The 19,249-nt window shown below is 33.6% G+C and overlaps 4 protein-coding genes and 1 non-coding gene across 5 annotated transcripts; 3 read left to right on the top strand and 2 right to left on the bottom strand.

Annotated features, from left to right (window-relative positions):
* Window positions 1–3,356: 3,356 nt before the first annotated feature.
* On the bottom strand, window positions 3,357–8,045 carry LOC123312311 (follicle cell protein 3C-1). Its single transcript, XM_044896676.1, has 3 exons — window positions 7,892–8,045; window positions 6,004–6,260; window positions 3,357–3,632 (listed from the first exon to the last, which is right to left on the bottom strand). The coding sequence occupies exons 1-3, from the start codon at window positions 7,893–7,895 to the stop codon at window positions 3,447–3,449; spliced, it is 447 nt and encodes a 148-aa protein (XP_044752611.1). The 5' UTR covers window positions 7,896–8,045; the 3' UTR covers window positions 3,357–3,446.
* A 1,923-nt stretch (window positions 8,046–9,968) lies between these two features.
* Window positions 9,969–10,599, bottom strand: LOC123311320 (60S ribosomal protein L36-like). Its single transcript, XM_044895216.1, has 2 exons — window positions 10,448–10,599; window positions 9,969–10,338 (listed from the first exon to the last, which is right to left on the bottom strand). Exon 2 carries the CDS (start codon window positions 10,334–10,336, stop codon window positions 10,004–10,006), a length of 333 nt encoding a protein of 110 aa, XP_044751151.1. The 5' UTR covers window positions 10,337–10,338; window positions 10,448–10,599; the 3' UTR covers window positions 9,969–10,003.
* Window positions 10,600–10,760: 161 nt separating this feature from the next.
* On the top strand, window positions 10,761–10,832 carry Trnae-cuc. The gene has a single exon. It is a non-coding gene; the product is annotated as a tRNA-Glu (tRNA).
* A 1,790-nt stretch (window positions 10,833–12,622) lies between these two features.
* LOC123312193 lies at window positions 12,623–15,350 on the top strand. The gene is made up of 5 exons (XM_044896479.1): window positions 12,623–12,807; window positions 13,513–13,648; window positions 13,854–14,012; window positions 14,068–14,219; window positions 14,933–15,350. The coding sequence occupies exons 1-5, from the start codon at window positions 12,689–12,691 to the stop codon at window positions 15,201–15,203; spliced, it is 837 nt and encodes a 278-aa protein (XP_044752414.1). The 5' UTR covers window positions 12,623–12,688; the 3' UTR covers window positions 15,204–15,350.
* Window positions 15,351–15,831: 481 nt separating this feature from the next.
* Window positions 15,832–18,851, top strand: LOC123311387 (dynein regulatory complex protein 9). The gene is made up of 6 exons (XM_044895288.1): window positions 15,832–16,296; window positions 16,985–17,147; window positions 17,205–17,562; window positions 18,156–18,350; window positions 18,412–18,543; window positions 18,593–18,851. The coding sequence occupies exons 1-6, from the start codon at window positions 16,098–16,100 to the stop codon at window positions 18,785–18,787; spliced, it is 1,242 nt and encodes a 413-aa protein (XP_044751223.1). The 5' UTR covers window positions 15,832–16,097; the 3' UTR covers window positions 18,788–18,851.
* The last annotated feature ends 398 nt before the right edge of the window (window positions 18,852–19,249 follow it).

Genomic DNA, 19,249 nt, shown 5'->3' with positions numbered 1-19,249 from the left:
CCCACAATTAATTTTTTCAATTACCATCGTTTTTCGAAAATAAAATGTGTTTTTATCAACCCCTTTTCCGAAACCCCATCCACCGTTTTTCAAATGGAAACATTTACCATATGTGCATGGGCCCGTTTTTCTTAATTTTGTGGTTATCAGAAGGAACCCAAAAGTCTCTCATAAAATTTATATTTTCTCATCCAATAACTTGAAATGAAGTCGCTTAAACACATTAATTGAGTTCCGATTGTAATTATTTCCCGGAAATAAAATTATCTCTAACCCCAGCTTCTCAATTTGAAGTTATTGGTTAGGAAACTATTAATTTAATTTTTTTTTTCAGTAAACTTCAGAGTATTCCTTCCATTTCCATTTTCAGTGCGCTTTCCAACGAGTCCAACGACATGGTATGTTTCAGTTAAGGGGTTGAAGAAAAACACTCAATTCCATTACAAGCAAATGAGGATAATTAAAAATCAATTGATGGGTTTCAGCATTTTCATGTCGAGTTATTTCTTGAAGAAATATCAATTTCGTTCCAGACATCCCTGTATAGATTGGATATGCAAATCAAAGCTTATGGTGAAACCTATAATGCTTTGCACCAACAGCCATCACATTGAGAAAGCATAACTATTCGACAAGCAAGACAACTTATGTAGGTACAATAAAACTAGAGCAACCCAAAATACGACAGGGATGTTGCACATATTTACGTCAAGTTTCATAATCGAATTTAACGTCACTTTGGGCTTAAAGCTTCCGTTACTGTAATCTTTAGGTTAGGCAGGGTGAAAGGAAGCTTTAAAATTAAAGGGACTTTAGCTTTGATTATGAAATGGGCGGTTAGCTTCAAGATTATATTCCAGTATAAATAAGAAAGATTAGACCACAGCTTTAATGAAAATAATAATCACGACACTAAACAATTCAAAAATATTAATAATAAATAATAATGTAAAAGTTTTAAAATATTGGACACTTTTAATTTTATTTGCCCATTACCTATAGGGTCTTTCAAGTTGTAACATCTGTTTGAGAATTAATAACTCATAGTTTTTTTCAGAGTTCATATGTATTTCAACTACCTAATAAACTATTATTTTTATTATATCATGTGAAATTTTTAACAATTCTATTGATAGATTTTGTATCTACAAGCATTTTGAGTTTGCATAAGAGAATTCACTAATTTCACAATTCTATTCATGAGAAAAATTGTTGTTCCAAATCTTATTTTTCTCGCAAATCTCTCCATCTCTGACTTTGTAGAGAATATGAGATCGCAATCTTCTGTTTCAAGTGTAGAATGTGTCATTACCTGTAACAACTCTAGTCCTTCATGAATTTTCCATTGGCTCTCCAAAATTATAATTATTGGAGTGGACTCAATTCTCAATTCCAGAATCCGTAATTTAAAAATACTTATTTTATTCATGAAACCAGTCAACACAGAGACACCTGCTGAAAACATTTGGGCTTATTATTGGCCGCTCATATTTTAGAGGAATTCATTCGGTGATTCGGTTCATTCGGTAATGAGGAGTAATAAAGACGGAATTGATTTGGGTCTTGATTTATTATCTGTGGCAGTTCATAAGTACCGGTCCTCTTCACTGAGTGCTGCATATTGACTGATTGACGAAAGTAGGTTGATTAATGCCAACGCTAAAAGGCACTTAATGGAACTCGCGAATATTGTGACGGAAGTTGTTGAAATGGACAAATTTCAATGGGAAGAGTGGCTCACCACGAAGAGATCCAGAGAGTATATGAGAAACTTTTATACAGACAGGATAGATTCGTTAAAATAATTTGAGAAATAATGTAGGGATTATCTAATTATTTTTTATTGAGTTTTGAATCATTGCCTCGATAAAAGAGGTGTATCAACAATTTCAGAAATCCATTTAAGTCTCCTTTTTCGAGAAAAGTAAGCTCAATGGAAAAAAAAGGTTCTAATAACGAACTTGAAAGGCTTATTTTGTGCCTTACCGTTTGAAACAGTTTCCTTTAAAGTGATCCTTTTTCCAAAAACGTAAATATAATCATGGCCGCCTTGTATAAAATTGAAATCATTTGAGATTTTACTAGGAAGAAGTGAACTAAAATCAAGAAAACATGATTTTCACTAACATGAGTTAATAACTATGACATGTGTTTCGTTCTCACAGCTTCTTAAGTGGGTGAAGTTTACCTTTTATCGCTATATACATATTTTTACTTGAACACAACCGTAGGTAACAGTAACATTTCGGTGATAAATGTTGCTAGAGCACTAAGTCTATTTTAAGGTGAATAGGAAGATGGGAATGCTATTAGAAATCGTTGGACAATGAGTTATATTCCTGTGTTATCCACTGCCCATGCTACAGAAATACGAGAATTTTCGCACGATCAAAATTATTCCTACATCAGCAAAAAAATTATAATTTCCCTGACCTTATAGAATGAAAATCTGGAAATTTTTTCATTCCCTAGCTGTAAGATAACTTAATCGAATGAAATAAAAACAAGCCCAAAGTTTAATTCAGGGGTGTGTAAAAATAACCCAGATTTTATTTACTATTCTGACATGAATTCGATGAGAATTTTCACATTTCAATTCACCAAACGTAAATGACTTGAGAGCATGGAGGTAGGATATTTAAGGATCTTCAAAACTATAGAATAATTTTGATTTAATTTCATCGAGTATAAAATAACTTGAGAATACACAATAGATTACCAGATTTGCAATATAACGGGCTTTAGAGGTAAAAAATTTAGAAAATGTTTTTTCCCTGAACACAATTCAAAGAAAAATTCACTCTCTAGATGCTCTACTCTTTTTATAATTTGTCCTAAAACACGAAAATCACAAGAGGGCGCTTAGGTATCTTCCCCAATAGCTGGTTATTTTGCATCCCACCTCAGTGCAATGCTTGGTTTTTTGCATCCCTCCTAGTGCCAGCTTATCAGATGGTTATTTTGTCACCCCCTAGCCTAATGCATGTCGACGCTTTTGGATTCGAAGATTTTCAGGCAACAATTCAATAAAAGATACAAAAACTAAATAGAACATGACGAAATTATAATCAAAATGTAAATGAGCTGATGAAAAATCTTATGTAGATTCAATTTAATTCTGAATTCGATGTATGGTATGAGTAATTTAAGTATAACTTGTGAGTTAAAGAAGAAGAAACAGAAATTGCGGAAAAGCAACTAAAATCTCTCATTTCCCCCTCTCCTGAAAATCTCAACTTCCCATCAAATAAAAACCAGTTCGATCAATTCGGCTAGTATTTCCTCAAAGCACTGGAACTACTAAATCTTCAACCTGGCGGTAAAGGAAAAAGGTACGACTGAAATAGCCATAAAAATAACTTCTGAAAGGTCCGTTTAATGTTCTCACTGCATATAAAAGTGGAAAAAATCTATTCATATAAAGTAAACGGGAAACTGTTATGGTGTTATGACACAGGGCACTTGTAGGGTTCATTGTCCTTGCAGCAGAACTCTCTTCCTGCGGACAGATTGGTACCTTGCCATTTGTCACTGTGGTTCTTGATGAACAAATATGCGCGCTCTTTGTGGACCAACTCTCTGTCGGTACTAGCGCAAATGATTGATGCACTCTTCGGTAGATGGGTCACTATCTGAAATTAGATTTAAGATAAGCATTTATGAGTTGTTTATCTCAGCTTCTCGGAGCATTTTATCGTTCTCACGAATGACTTGGAGGATTATGTAAATATTTTTCCATGAAGTTAGGGTCGTTTTTCATCATTTTCTACAAATTTTCGTCGGAAAGGGCTCAAATATGCACCACTTCATTAATATGGGTTTCAAAAATTGAAACTTTCTTACGTTTCCGTTGATCAAAGTAAAGGGGAAACAATCAAATAAATAAATAACTGTACCTAATTGAGGCAACCGACCCAAGTCCTTTCTCAGCTCGACAAAGAAATATTTCGTTGAAATTTTCAGTTTCTTGATAGTCCTCTTTGTCAACAATGATGTAGACGGTACTTCCAAAATATTAAAAATAAATGAATTTTTTGACATGAAAGATACTAAAACGAATAGTACGCTGATGACCTCATTTTTTTAAATAATTAAAACATAACATACATATAGAAAATTTAAACAAAATATCAATTCCATTTTCCATATTTCAGAATATTTTCGGACATGGAAGACCTCCTGCATTTTGGCCGCATACTTATTAGACACCCTGAATAAAATAGACGTTGAAAATTCATAATTTCAAAATTCAAATTTAAATTTTTTTCCAAATTAAGTAACTACATATATTCTATTTGGTATGAAGCCTCTGGATTCCTGTAGACTAAAGTTTATCGAACGTAGAATTTTAAGTTTTCCGTGTATTTTTATATTGAATCCCTTATTGTTTGTTAAGAAAAACATCGATTGTCTCAAAAATGCTCCGACTTCCATGAACATGCTACCAGACATCAGAAAACTCTAGCATATCCAAGAACATGGAAATTTGAATCGTCACCGTTGTATATTGGCATTAAACTATATAATCATTTTCCAGAAAGACTTAAAAGTACGTGACCACAATCTTTTCAAAAAAAATGTTAAAAACCTTCTGTTGGTAAACTTTTTTTCCAGTTATAAAGTATTGTTAGAATGTAAGTTGAGTTGATACGTGGATTTGGTTCTGAAATGTTTTTTTTCTCTTTTCTTTTGTTTTCATTTCACTGCTGATTGTTTAATTGACTTGTCTTATACAAGTATGGTTCATGTCTGAAGGGATGTAATAACATTCTTGTTCTTATTCTTTTAGTTTCTTCGAAATATAGCATCTAAATCTTAAAATCAACGTTCGTTCATAATTGTTCGACTGTCCGATGCGCTAATAAATCAGAAAAGCCTCCCCCAGGATATCAGGGCGTGTGAACTTGCCCCAACACATCCTTTCTGTAATTGTCCGAGTCATGAATAATCAAAGTTTGGTACCGGATGTACAAAGTCTATTTAACTACCCTATTTAGCGTATTGTGCATCGCTATGAAGGGTGGAATAATGTTATTCTTAGACGGATTTAATCAGTTCATTGTTGTCGAGCTGCCGAGGGGTGGAATGGGTAACAGGAAACGGGGACGACATACAGACAGTCAGACATTATTCGAATGTTAATCTGGAGGCTACGAAGCATTACGTGGGGTGCTGCAGTTTTAATAGTGATGTTCTTTCAACCACAACTCTGGTTGAAGTCATTTATAATGGATTCGTTGGTTTTTTACGCATGAAAAAGTTGTAAATCTGTTCCCACCTGAAATCCATGAAGCACAGGGTGTTTTATCCAGGGAAAAAAACAATTAGATTATGTTTTCACACGAAACTACATAATTGAATTGAATTTATTAAGAGAGTCCTGTAGTGAATGTAACAGGTACCTCTCTGAACAAGCAGAGGTAGACAGAAATGAATTATGAACAAAATAGTTTTTCCTAGTCCAGAAGCTCTCGTTTAAAAAACCACCAACATTTGCGGATATTGATGATGCTGATAATTCCAATTTTTCAGTTCGTAAGCCGCATTATTCACCAGCTGAAGGAATCATCTTAATTCACCAACCTCAAAATAGTCAAAATTATCTTATAGTTTCAGATGGATCGTTTTTTCTTTTCCCATCTATCTTGTGATGATATATGCAGACCAGTGAAAGCCTTCAGCTTTGAACTATAGTGATTTTTCTATCGAAATAATAGCCAGTCATTTCAAAATACTTGTTGCGTTTCAGAAGAGAAATCCAAGAAGATTTTGCCTTCAAAATTATCACAGTTACAAACACTTCGATTATAACTAGAAATTAATTCTTCAATAGAAGAAAATAAATTGTTGACATACGGAAGAAGAACCTCAAGAGATAGATAAATGAAATTGATGCTATAATGAGGAAAAAAACTGGAAAATTATAAATTGGAAAGTTGAAACTTCGTATTCACTCAATATGTTGTCGCTTATTCAGTGAAAATGCCTCATCGTCAGATTTACCGTTTCCAAGCACTTGTTCGTGCACTTTCTCACCCCCACCGGGTTATTCTCGAACGCCCTGTCCATCTCCTCGGTAAGCACGGGCACCCCCTTTGGATCCTGCTTGGTACCCTTCTTGAACTGTCCAGACAGAAATACACCGCAAGTGCAGGGAACTGGTTTGTCTAGAGTTTTTATCAAGTTGTTTCCCTTGTCCCCCGCCTGGATTCCTGCCACCAGAGCTAGGGCGAGGGTGCTGGCCATGAAGTAACGCCCGGCTGTGAAGAAGAAGAAATAATTACGTTCCGGTATGCGTTCCCAAGTGACCACTGGCCAGTTATGGATTGAGAGAAAGCGGTCAGTGGCGTTCATGTACGAGAAGAAAATCGAAAAGGAGGAGTTGGTGTTACCTATACATGGAACAACTCAAAAAACCTGGTCTGGAGAAATCCTTAGTAGCTGGACCGTACACCACACGAAATTGAGTTTCCTTTGAGTTCTGTCCAAACTAGACTTTTTCTCAATATCAGTCAATAAAACTGATTTCAGTACCTATATCGGACACCGGATCAAAAATGGGAGTTAAGTACCGATACCAACACTTGTGCAAAATTCTGTAGAAATGTCAGTACATCGCAATGTACCTTCTGAAAGGAAGCTCAAAAACGTATTCTAATAGACATACCTACAAAATCAATTCAATACACTCTATGCGATGTTTAGGGTTGCAGAGTGTCGAAAATTGGGATTATATTTGCGTTGAATAGCGGGCAAAAATAACTTTCTTGATACGAAGAACCAAATTTTTTATTTCGGGATTTGAAGCAAGTTTTCAGAATGGAATAACTGATATTTCTGGGAATTATTGGAGATTGAAATCGGCTATGATCATTCCAGAAGAACACAAAATCAAGAACTGTGAACATAAACATTCGGTTTTCCTTTTTATTTTCGATTGAATGCAAATTCAAGACTGGTGAACTTTCACTTAATAATGGCACTGAAGCAGGAATTAGTGTTTCTTTCAAAAAATCTGTCCTGCTTTAAAATCAACAATTTAATACTCAGAATTAGATCAGCAAAATAAACGTTCATATTCTAGGAAAGTACAATGTATAATTTTTTTTTCAACCCTTACCTTCTTCATGGTTGGTGAATTTAATATTCCACACATCATGAATTAATTCTTTCTATGGTAGAGTGACCAATTTAATGGGGAAAAACGTTGAATGCTCTTAATTATGCACATAGAATTTCAAAAAAATGTATATTATTTTACCTCCCTCAGAGCTTATCGTAAGAACTTCTATGGGTTACGACTTAGGATATCGCTTTATCTTCAGCGTCCTTTAGAAAATGCATTGTTAGTTTCACAATATCCCTTTTGGGCAGAATGGATGTGATAACATCATCATGATACACTTATTAAGAAAATATCCAATATGCAAAATGTTTCAAATAAAACGATGTGATTGGACACTTGAAGTTACAAAATCTGTAATTTTCGAAAATTCTAGAAATAAATATTCGTTTATTATCTGTAACACGAAAAACTCTTGAGAAGGTATCATGAGAAAAATTCTCTTCAAAGCAAGCTTCCTTTCAAACAAAATATCGATAGGTCCAAAAAGGTTTGTGGAAAATCAAACAAGCAAAATGACCATAAATGTCATAAGGAATAAAGGAATTATTATTGCTTTGTTTCGGTTGGATCATCCTTTGTGTAACCAAACAATATATTTCCATAGAATTTTTCCAGTCTACAACAATAAATGTGAATTGCATTAGTGAGCTCCAAAAATTTTTTGATGCCTTCACGAAATGGAAATAATAATTCATTGATTAAATCGTGAGTGGATGCTTATCGAATCCTTCATGAAAAATTTGTTCTGTAAAAAAGCTGACTTACCCATTATTCGATTCAAAAGAAATTATAACAAATCAGTACGAACAAAAATTACAAATGAATTGTCGAATCGATTATCACGCCAATTTGGAGCAAGGAAATCGAGAATATTTTCAAACATAATTTTTGATTACTAAGCATTATATTATTTACATCATTTGTAGGTGATACAACTCAGGTGTGTTTATGAATTCAGATCTAAATATTAACAATATGTGAATATGTTCTGAAAATTTGAGTTAAGATAGCTTTTGGGGAAATGAAATAAAATATCTGTGATCAATACGGTAATCTATCTGCGCGCTTTTTCGGAAAAGCGGAAAAGGATCAATATGAAATTGATGACCAAGAGTCTCATCAAACGAATGGGTTGGATCATTGATAAATAATTCAATTCTGTTCTTCCACTGTAACTATGAAATTATGGAGGAAAATTCTCCATATAATTATACTGTAACGGAAGGAAAAGAGTTAGAAACTTTGAATTATCAGGGTAACAGGTTAAAAGTCCGAATCCACAGGCGGGTTAAGTATATGGATGGATGCTTTTGGGATTCTAGGCATATCTGAAATATTTAAAAAAAGGGCGATTCAGTTGAATTGAAAACGAAGACTTCCACAAAAATTGTAGGGATATATCATACCTAACTAGAAAATAAAAAAATCTCAAAAATATTTACTAACATAATAAGTAAACGTTACAGGTTTACTGATAAATGCAGGGGAATTCCCGATCGTCGAGTACGTATCATTGAATATTAAACTCAACTTGGGTTTAATACTCAATCTCAACCCAATGGTATCAAAGAGCAGAGTCAAACAATAGACCTCCGAAAAATGTAGGTCTACAGTCAGTTTTTCAGCCTTCACCAAAAAGAAATCTTTTACGGCGCTGTAGGTAGGAATCTAAAATTAACCTATTGAAGGTATACATTAAAAAATTTCAATGCGAAAAATTATTATTGTACCTAATTTTAGGATTTTGAAGTTTAGTTATTGCAATCTGCAATGGAAAAGACCGCCCTGCTAGTGAAACAAAATAAGCCACATTTCATCTACCTTTATGCAACCCACAATACATCTCGGCTAGTCCTCAGTCTGATATTTGAAACTCATGTCATGAACTACCCTCACTTCAGTAATTAGTGAAGATTTTATTATACCTAACATAATTGTTATTTTTTCATATATTCGTATTTAAGATATTTGTATCATATAGAATTCGCCGTCCTACAAAAATAAGCAACCATTGACCTTGTTTCATTTATTTCACTACAAAGCTTTTCTCATTTTTTTTTATTATATCTGATCATTTTACACAGCCTTCATTCCCACCTTACACCTTTCTCGGTTACATTATTTATTTATCTAAACCCATAATGCATCAAGAAGAATGAATTATAATTCTAGGTCACACCAACTTCTTTTATTGAATTTATATCCACGTTTACAAGACCGATGATGTATATTTGCGCACATTCCAGGATTCACTATTGGCGATGACTATTAACTCACTAATTAGTGAATACTAAATGGTTTTGGGATTGTATAAGGACAACATTACTCTTATAAAATGGTTTTGGTGTTTTTTCAAGACGCACGGTGAAAAATGTAAATGAGACGTACTTACCTGGAATAAAACCTCATAAAATAGGCAATTCATACTACACAATTTGGATAACAATTAATCGAAGATGCAGCATATGATACGTAACAATATTAATTGATTGAAGAGTTGGAAAAAATGGAATATTTGTGTGCCTATTCAGTGTTGCGAACATTTCACAAGGATGTAACTGTTTCACTACTTGTCAGTACAACATAAGCAAATGCATACAATGAAGAACAAAGCATTCACATCAGTTAAATGTAAATAAAGTTGATTCCAAATTAAAGCAATGAATGATAACCCTATTAATGATTACATTTACATATGAACTACTACTCATATAAAAAATAAACCATACGTTCAAAGTGAACAGATATACTTATTTGTTCAATTTTAGGGGAAGGATGGAACACAATTTCACTAGTCGAATGATTCTTCCTCAAAAAGATTCATTGAATGAAAAACGAAAGATAGATTTTATGATTTTATTATATTGAACATACATTCTACTTAGCATGTGCCTGGGCCTTCCTCATTTGTGTGAGGATGTTGGAAAGTTCTTCACGCTTCCTCTTGGCTCTGATGTGAGTTCCCAAACGACGTTTCAAGAATTTGAGTGCCCTCTTATCCTTGGACACCTTCAACAATTCCATAGCTCTCTTCTCATAAGGAGCATGTCCTACAACTTCACGGACGAGATCCCTCACGAATTTTGAGTGTTTTGTAAGACGTCCCTTTAGTCTGGAAGGGCGAATTTTATCTGCCTTCTTTCCTGATGCAATTTTGGTCGTTTTGTGACCCCTCTGGAGCCCAACGGCGATTTCATATTTTGGTGCCATTTCTGAAAATACGAGTGATAATCAGATAAAATTTACTCAAGTATTTGAATTAAACAACAAGAAGAGCTAAATTTAATACTGTTCAAAAAAAAAACTAATACAATTACTTACTCTTTCTCCACTACACGTGGTTCTTTAACCTCATACAAACAACGCTGCAAAAAGACTTGAAAAGGTTATGGACATTTACGGAATGTCATTTTTCACGGTATAAAAATTTAGTTGTTTCTTGTTTTTCTTCGAACTCTTACTTGGTCTGATGTTTTTTTATTCAAACATTATAAAGAAAGTTTTCATATCGATTTCGAATTATAGGTTTTTGGTAAATTTTTGAGTAATTTTTCAATCAAATAAAATTGGCATTGTATAACGATAGAAGTAACTTTCAGGCTTATAAACATTAAATTCCATATCTTTAGTCAAGTCCGATATGGTCTAGTGGCTAGGATACCTGGCTCTCACCCAGGAGGCTCGGGTTCGATTCCCGGTATCGGAAGATTTTTGCGGTCTTGAAATCTCTTTATATCTTACATATTTGAAAAAAGATAGTATCTTTATTTTAATGGAAAATCACTTCAATATTATCCATTGAATCTTTTTTCCCGCACAACTACAGAAGTCGTCCTTCAGCGTCCTGAGCGCATTTCTGTTGTTCACCTCCCATTGTTAGACAGATGTCTTATATTGGTCTTTCCCAAGCCTTCAAAAAGTTCAGTTCTAGCATTGAACTGAGTTAATGAGTTAATACTCAATGGTTCTAGCAAGTGTTGATCTTGTATGATGCCTTTTTCGCAAGTTCATCAACTTTTCCATTTTCTTTATCACCACATTGCCCCATCAGCACCCACAGCAGAGTCACTATATTGCTTTTGGCAATGTATTAAACTATAGTAGCATTGAGTATTAAACCCTATTGAGTATTAATACTCATACTCAACAAATACATATAACTATATACCACTCCTTCATCCTTTACGATATTATTCCTGATGTTATTATTTGAATACTCGAGGGTTATACAGCTTTGAATCAAAATATGTTCGGGAAAACAATAATCAAGATAAAATATTGATTTTCGATTGTGATTGTGAATCTTACGAGTGCATTGAAGTGATTGTTTAAAGATAATAGGTGTATTTTTTTAGTCGGGCTACTGAATGCAGGATACGTTTCCTACTTTTGAACTTGATTAAATTTTATCAATGAAAATCATTATTATTTCAGATGCATTTTCTATTCCTTTAGTTTATTTATAATTACATATAACTCGAATGGCTTTCAAGAAATTGGAGGAATAATAAAAAATGATTTTTTTTTCATAATATAAGGTACCTACTATATCAAATTGGATAAAAGCGAATAAAAGATGATTTGCAAGTGAACAAATTTTACGATCCTTCCACAAGAAGATGGATAATATATATTATATAGAAAAATATCTATTCAAATTATTGAGAATTTGAATTTCAGTTTGCTTTTAGTTTTCTATATATGTTTTGAAAATTTACTTACCTACTGTATTTCGTTCACAATTCCATATAATAGTGATTTCTTCCCTAAAACCCATCATTTTATAACATATTTCAATTAAAAATTATATGTAGGTATATAGGAGGGGAGGAGGTGCATAAGAATTTCAGAAAGGCTTGAATGGGGTATGGCACAAAAAAGGTTGGGGGACACTGATCTAATCTAAAGAACTGAAAAGGGCACCACGCATCGTGATCTTTTCCAGATTATTCTTATTTAATTTTATTCGAAATAATGTGTGAATTTACAACTCACAATAATTCACTACCTATAATGTTTAGAAGTTCGATTTTTTAAGAACTCGTAAAAGATCCTTGTTTCATAAGCTACCGCCTTCAAGAAGAATTTATTCCCTTTTTACTTTTTTCGTCCTCCATACATCACTCATAAAAAAAGTGAGGTTCTCGGTACAAAACAAATAATGATGCATATTTAGAGCAACTTATTCTCGCAAATTCCAAAATTGCTTGTATCTCATAGTTAGTACCCAATGTAATTCTGCTCCAGAATTCTTGGCGCATACCTAATTCAATGAATTATCATCCTCATCCATCAGTATATTTTTATAAAATCTCATAGGAATATATCAGATATCATTTTTTTGTTATTGGAAGATGGAAATCAGAGTTGAATCTCTATTTTCATAGATAATAATTATTCCTATTGTATTCTCAAAGGAATTCGAGATATAATTTTTTGATACTATCAATGGTAATACCTTGAAATGCCTTTCAAAATAATTTATAAATTGATCCTATACGGAAAAACGTTTAGTGTTTAGATGCAGTTTATCGAAAGAACGTAAATTTGGATAATTGAAAAATGAACCTCAAGATGAAATTGATTGGCTGCTTCTTTCTAATAGTTGGTGTTACTAGCTCAGCTATCAGTTCATCCGTTGAAAGTGAGACAGGATTAGAAACAATATGGGGTGACAAATTGTGAGTTTCAATTTGAATTAAACTTGTTCAACCAAGATTCTCCGCATTGTTTGCCAAAAATTTTCCACTTCCACTTTCTAGTTTTTGAGTAATTAATTCAGGAGATATTTCATAATTCAACATTTTGTAAATGTATTGAGTAGATGAGTAGATATGGTGTTTGAAAAACTACGTTTCATACACAGAATGTGAAGTAGAACTGGAAAATCAGGAAAATAATAAACTTTCAGTTTCACCTTATTCCAATAATACCAGAAGTTGCTTTTCGAAAAGCGAAACACGTGGTTTCTGAAATTACAGTTGATATATATATTTAGAATCATGTACCTAAGTCTTTTAGCACTTTATTGCAACGCACAAAATTCATTTCATTGGTACTTACTAATTTGTAGAAAAATGCAACTTCAAATTACGCGCAACTTTTCATGTAAAATCAAGGAGTTTGTCAAGTGCCCTAAACGAGGGGTTTTTTCAAATGCAACCCTAACTTTTCGTTATGGAGGTCATCCTCCATACTTTTCATATTCAATATTTAACCATTTCATACCCATAATAAGGAAAAGATTGAGAAAAAACTTCATCAATGACCAAATCATCTTCAGCAAGAAAGGAATATCCATTTCTGGCACAAAAGCTTTGAAAACATGCAAAGTCATAAATGAAAATAACTCAAGAAAGTTAACTATTAGAACAAAATTGTTTCAGAGTGAAGGAAGGAGAAACTCTAAAAGCAACCGTGAACAACTATGCAGATGAACTCCTGCATAATCTAGATAAACTGGCAGTCAAAGCTGGCATAGACCCTATGAAAGTTGATGACCTGGAAGTAAAGATCAGTAGGGTAGGTATGAATATACTTCAAAAACAATTATGAAAATGTGGAATAATTTAAACCATTTATAATATAATGACTTCTAGCTTATATTCTTGAAAAAATCCAATTCTGTAAATGTTGATTTAAGATGGTTTCTTAATTGAATATCCTCACAATGATTAAATGATATTTCATTCAAATTTTTTTAAACAAAATCGATCTTTATTTACAGAGAATTCTCCTTATCACTTATACGGGTAAACTCAAGCTGACCAAAATAAAAGTGAACGACTTCTCAACTATCCATAGATACGATGATGCTATTGTGACTTACAACAAAGAGAACAAAAAGTTTAGGATTGATATTCCCTTGGAACTGAAGGACATTAAGGTGGGATAAAAATTAAATTTCAAGGATTTTTTGGATTAAAATAAATTTTTTCCAGTTTGAATGCCATTTCAAAGCGACATTGATGGGATTGGGTCCATCGGGTGCTTTAGATGGTGAAATGAAATCTGTTAGGATGATAGCATCAATAGAAATTGATTTTAGTACATTTGAGGCTAGTGTTGCACAATATAAAATCACCCATTCAGAGTGAGTATAGTATACATACAAGGTGTCTGTAGTGTAAACAAGTGCGAAGGACTAAGGGAGATGATTCCTCGATTAAAATAAGCAGGGGTAGTTCCCATAAATTTTTTTCGAAATCGACCACCCTTCCAAGTTCCAGCCTTTGGAAGGCGATGGCGAGTTGACAGTTATTAATTTTTTTACGGGCTCTAAAAAACATTGAGTTATTTAACTACACATACATAAAATGAAGCACTAAGTAGATGTTACTCACACATTTTTTTTAGATCTCATAACTTTATTATTTTAGGGGTTGAAAATAAGAACCCCTTATGATTTTCCTTCAAAAATTGTTTTCGTGGGATAGATTTTCGAAAAATAAGATTCTCTTATGATTTCCCATTCAATTCTGAAGAAAAAAAGTCTTTTGCAAAATTTCGATACAGTCGATCTTTTCTCGGAATAAATAAAAACTCACAAGAAGTTCTGATCACTGTTCATTCCATAATTCCGTAGAATGACTACCTCTCGCTAAAATACATGTTGTTATTTTCAACCCCTAATAATAAAGTTATGAGATCTACAAAAATTGTGTGAATAACAATACTTAGTGCCTCAGAATAGGGTCAAATGAGCAAATTCAAAAATTATACTTCTGGTTGTATAATATTTCTAATGCCAACGATTTTTTATTATCTAATATTGGATGCGAGAAATTGAAATTGCTTTGTTTTCAGTCATATCACAGTCCACTTACACGAGTTCATATTGATAGACTGGATGATCAATATAATCGCCAACACAGTGACAACCGTCTTTAAAGGCCTCATCCTTGGCATCGTAGACACCGTGGTTGATGGTGTGCTGAAAGCTTCTGTGAACATGATCAATCTTGTTTTCGAAGATGTCACGGAGTTTATAGAGGGTAATAGCACAGAACTTGTGATGCCCCTAGTTTTGAAAAATATTGGAATTTCTTTGAGTGAAAGAAACTTCAATATATCGTGATTCTTTTTTTGTACTTATGTATGTAGGTACATACCTATATTTACTCAAATGTATATTATATAATTTACATAACTTATATACCTATTAATCTAGTGTAAATCTTATGTTGTGATATGTTATTCAATAAATATATATTTTTGATAATAATGACTTATTGTCTTCGGCTATCTGGGAAAATCGGTACCTACATATTCAGATGTGTAGATATAATAGTTATTTTCCTAAGTGCGGAAAGTGCTATACTTGCATGACCGAACTCAACAGCATTTTCCACAATGTGTTAGCGAACAATATTTTTTCTGCAAGCGATTGAAATATATATAAATATAGTTGCTGATACACTTATACTATTTCATGAATAAATAATCGTTGTAGTCAGAATTATGTCTTGCAAATTCAATTAGGTATCGAAGGGAGCATTCGAAGAAAAACAATCAAAAGTCTGCTACAACACGACTACTACACAAATGCAAGTCTCGGCCAAAACAGTTTTTCCAAAACTTTGCCGAATTTCTTTTGTCGATTCATGGAATACATGTCTTCAGTCTAGATGTGGGAACAACGTAGTTGCAGATGTATGCAGATAGTCGAATTGAAACATATGCATGTTCATAATGATAAAAATAACAATCTTAATTAACAATTCCCAATGTAATGAAATTGTTGTTGAAGAAGTAAAGTACAAAATTGGAAGAATAAAAATTGAAGTATACCCTATACTTCGTTTAATTGTGCGATTTTTCTCCATGGAAACATTTTCTCAATCGATAATTTCTCCCTCGCCATATTTACATCCACTTTGACAAACATTCGTTGTCATCAGGCGGCTTTCTTTCGTATTTTTCAAGAACCTTTTCTTCTCAATTGTGTAGTGAAAAACAAATCCATTCCATCATGTTCTTTTATCAACCCCCTGCCAGTGAGATGAGCAGCGAAATGGAGAGCGAAGGCACTGTTGTTGATAGTAGAACCATCAGATTTGTCGAAAGGCATACAGTAATTCAAGAACGTAGGAGGAAAACTATGAAGGCTCCAAAAAAAATAATATACGATGAACCTGATGATCCGGAACTGGATGAAATATTATCAATTGGTAAGAACCCAATTTATATACTCTGTATATTCACGCTTATGGTTGACAGTCATCTACGAGTTTAGTCTACATTTAATTTGCTATAATTATTCGTCGTTTAAATTCTTTTGCCGTATAATTTTTTTCGCGAGAATGCGGGAAAGATGCACAAAGGATAGATCCTGGAGTGGAGACCTTGCGCTGACAGGAGAGGCAGAGGAAGACCAACAACACGATGAACAGATGATTTGAAGAGAATTACAAGAAGCTGAACTCATAAAGTAAGTCAAGTAAGTCATGGGTGTGTTCTGTGGCTGAACTGGGGCGGCACAAGATTGAAGATTTTGCGGGATGACTCAAGGCCCGTGTTCAGCAGTGGACACGAAGGGCTGTTTGATGATGATGATTAATTTCTTTTCTACTCTGCTGAGATTTTCGGGATCTACATGAGAGTTCTCTGCATGAATTCTGGTTGGAAATGGAGGTTTATGTTTATGGTCCTTCTTTCAGAAGAACTTGAAACCTAATGATTTTTGTAAAACATCAATATCAATTTCAATATTGCCCATAGTTTCACTGTTCCAAATAAACATAAGCAGATTGCACTTTTAGTCTTTTAAAGGCAATGCGTCAGGTGTAGTTTTGTTATGTTAACTCAATTAGGTACCTACACTATATGAAACTAACTGGAAGAATACTTTTGATTTAGGCTCAATGGAAATAGATCCAGAAATGTGTCAGCTCAGCCAATTGGTAGCAGTAACAATGGCCTCCATAATGGATGACGCAGCCGAATCATGTTTCATAATGGGTAAGACCTTTGGCTTACCTAATGTACACATCGACATGTCCCATAAAACATTGCAAGATAGGTACAAATCTCTAGGTTGTGTGTGAAGAACAAAATTTTTCCATAATAATATTTTCAGGAATGAATTGCTGAGATCACATAGCACCCTCTTCAATCCCGAAACTTTAGAAGATTATTCCAAAACGCAAAATGCTTACATGATTAAGAAGCTCCATGGGGATATAATATTTCTGCAGACTATACTAGCTAAAGGTGTCAAGAGTCTCATGACAGACTATAACTACCATCCCTGGCTCATGTGTATAGACAATTATGAATTGGAATTGGAACAAGATTCCAGATTGTTAGATATGGTTGAAAGAAAGAAACAAAAATTGCAACAACTCAAGGATAAATTGCATTCTGACAAGATTCAGTGCCAACTCGATTGTGACAAATTGTCTTTAGCTATTGGAAAGGCTAGAGATGAAATGGAGGTTAATCTTTTTTTTATGTTCAATGCATGAAATTTCTGTCGCGTTGAAAAACATCACTTACAAGGTTTAGGCACTAATGTCAAAACGTCATCCATTTTGGCTTGGAATGACAGTTTATTTCCATTTTTAGAAAGTTTAGAAGAAAACTCTTTTTCCTTCGAAAAATTCCTTCATAAGTCATTTTCACTTCTAAAAAGGTGCATTTTCGTCTCTGAAGTTTGGGCTACACTTTCAGATCCTTCTAAAGTAGGTACGGGCGGGTATAGCTAACAAGCACGCGAGTAACAAAAATTAATAGAGGAAGAAGGAAAACGGTAAATTTGGGGTCACTTTTTGATAGCCTATTGTTGAAAGGAAGGGGAAAGGGGGTCTTAAGCTTAAGCATAGGATGCGTCTATATAAAAAGAGAATATAAGTCGTGCGAGCCCCGAATATCAATAAAATTGAAGAAAAGTCTTCTCCCCCGAGTTCCTACCGATATTAAAAAAATATTCCCAGAAAAAGGATATTAATTAATCCCCAAATAAATATATGTACAAGATTTCTTATGTTATTGTGTACAGTGAAAGAACCGTCTCCACCTCTTATTTTAGGATTTTATAATACAATCAGAAATCAAAAGAAATTATTTGGAAAATTGGGAAAAGTCCAGGAGACAACAGAATAATCGGCTGAAAACAGGAAGAGAAGATATATACCAAGAAAAAATCAGAAAGGCTCAAACAGATAGTCGCAAAGAAAATCGTGTCCACTTAGAAATAGGAGCATACATGGCTGAATATTTCAAGGTTAGTGAACATCAAGATTATTCAAATTTTTCTTCTGTTACCAACGTACACAAATTTCAAGGATATAGAGAATTCTATACAAGATTGGATGAACACTTATGATAAGGATATTGAAACGAAAGAGGAAGATATATTAAAAATGGGATTTGACATTGAGAATCTCACTAATGACCTGAAAAGTTTAAATGAAACGGTAGGTATCAATCTATTTCCTGCCATTCTTTTATTTGAATTCTCTTCAGTATGATAAGAGACAAGAAGAAATGAATAACTGGCTGGAAAGGAAGGCGGAAAAACGAAGAATTGAAGAAGAACTGCGATTTTTGAACAGAATGGCTACCAGAATTCAGGCATGGTGGCGGGGAACTATGGTCAGAAAGAAGTTGGGTCCTTACAGACCAGCATCGAAGAAAAAAAATAAGAAAAAGAAGAAATGAACTTCTGAATTTAAATTGTAGATCGAAAAGTATTTAATAAAATATTTGAAAACTTTGAACTGAATTCACGGATAAAAACTAGTCGTGAGTGATAGATTACTCTTATAAAGGATGATCGGTGCTACGAATTAAACTTTGAGGATTTGCTTTGAAAAAAATTAAGATATTGAAGAAATTTCTTTGCGATAAAAAGCTTGCCAGTTATGTATGAAATATGATATCATCATGCAAATGCCCCATGACTTGATACCTCACTTTTAGCGTGGCGAAGTGTTTCATAACGCCTTCTCATAAATGCGGCTTATTTCAGCCATTACACCTCTGATATTCACTTTTGTTCTGTAGCAGATTGTCAATTGCAGGTAAGCAGATCTTCGGTTGAAGTTCGTTGATTAGTGCCTATGAACGAGTCAATAGATCACGAACTGCACTTAACGGTATCCAAAAAGTGATCGAAGTTTT

Source organism: Coccinella septempunctata, chromosome 4, assembly GCF_907165205.1.
Source record: "Coccinella septempunctata chromosome 4, icCocSept1.1, whole genome shotgun sequence".
Taxonomy (NCBI): Eukaryota; Metazoa; Arthropoda; class Insecta; order Coleoptera; family Coccinellidae; genus Coccinella; species Coccinella septempunctata.
This window is presented reverse-complemented; position numbering and strand designations above follow the sequence as displayed.

Bases quoted from the DNA above. Each gene is read 5' to 3' on its own strand.
- LOC123312311 (XM_044896676.1), bottom strand. The intron at 3,633-6,003 runs GTAAATCTGACG...ATCTAATTTCAG, and splicing joins CGAACAAGTGCTTGGAAACG to ATAGTGACCCATCTACCGAA.
- LOC123311320 (XM_044895216.1), bottom strand. From the start codon at position 10,336: ATGGCACCAAAATATGAAATCGCCGTTGGGCTCCAGAGGGGTCACAAA.
- LOC123312193 (XM_044896479.1), top strand. From the start codon at position 12,689: ATGAACCTCAAGATGAAATTGATTGGCTGCTTCTTTCTAATAGTTGGT. The intron at 12,808-13,512 runs GTGAGTTTCAAT...AAATTGTTTCAG, and splicing joins ACAATATGGGGTGACAAATT to AGTGAAGGAAGGAGAAACTC. The intron at 14,013-14,067 runs GTGGGATAAAAA...AATTTTTTCCAG, and splicing joins TGGAACTGAAGGACATTAAG to TTTGAATGCCATTTCAAAGC.
- LOC123311387 (XM_044895288.1), top strand. From the start codon at position 16,098: ATGTTCTTTTATCAACCCCCTGCCAGTGAGATGAGCAGCGAAATGGAG. The intron at 18,351-18,411 runs GTTAGTGAACAT...ACAAATTTCAAG, and splicing joins ACATGGCTGAATATTTCAAG to GATATAGAGAATTCTATACA. The intron at 18,544-18,592 runs GTAGGTATCAAT...AATTCTCTTCAG, and splicing joins TGAAAAGTTTAAATGAAACG to TATGATAAGAGACAAGAAGA.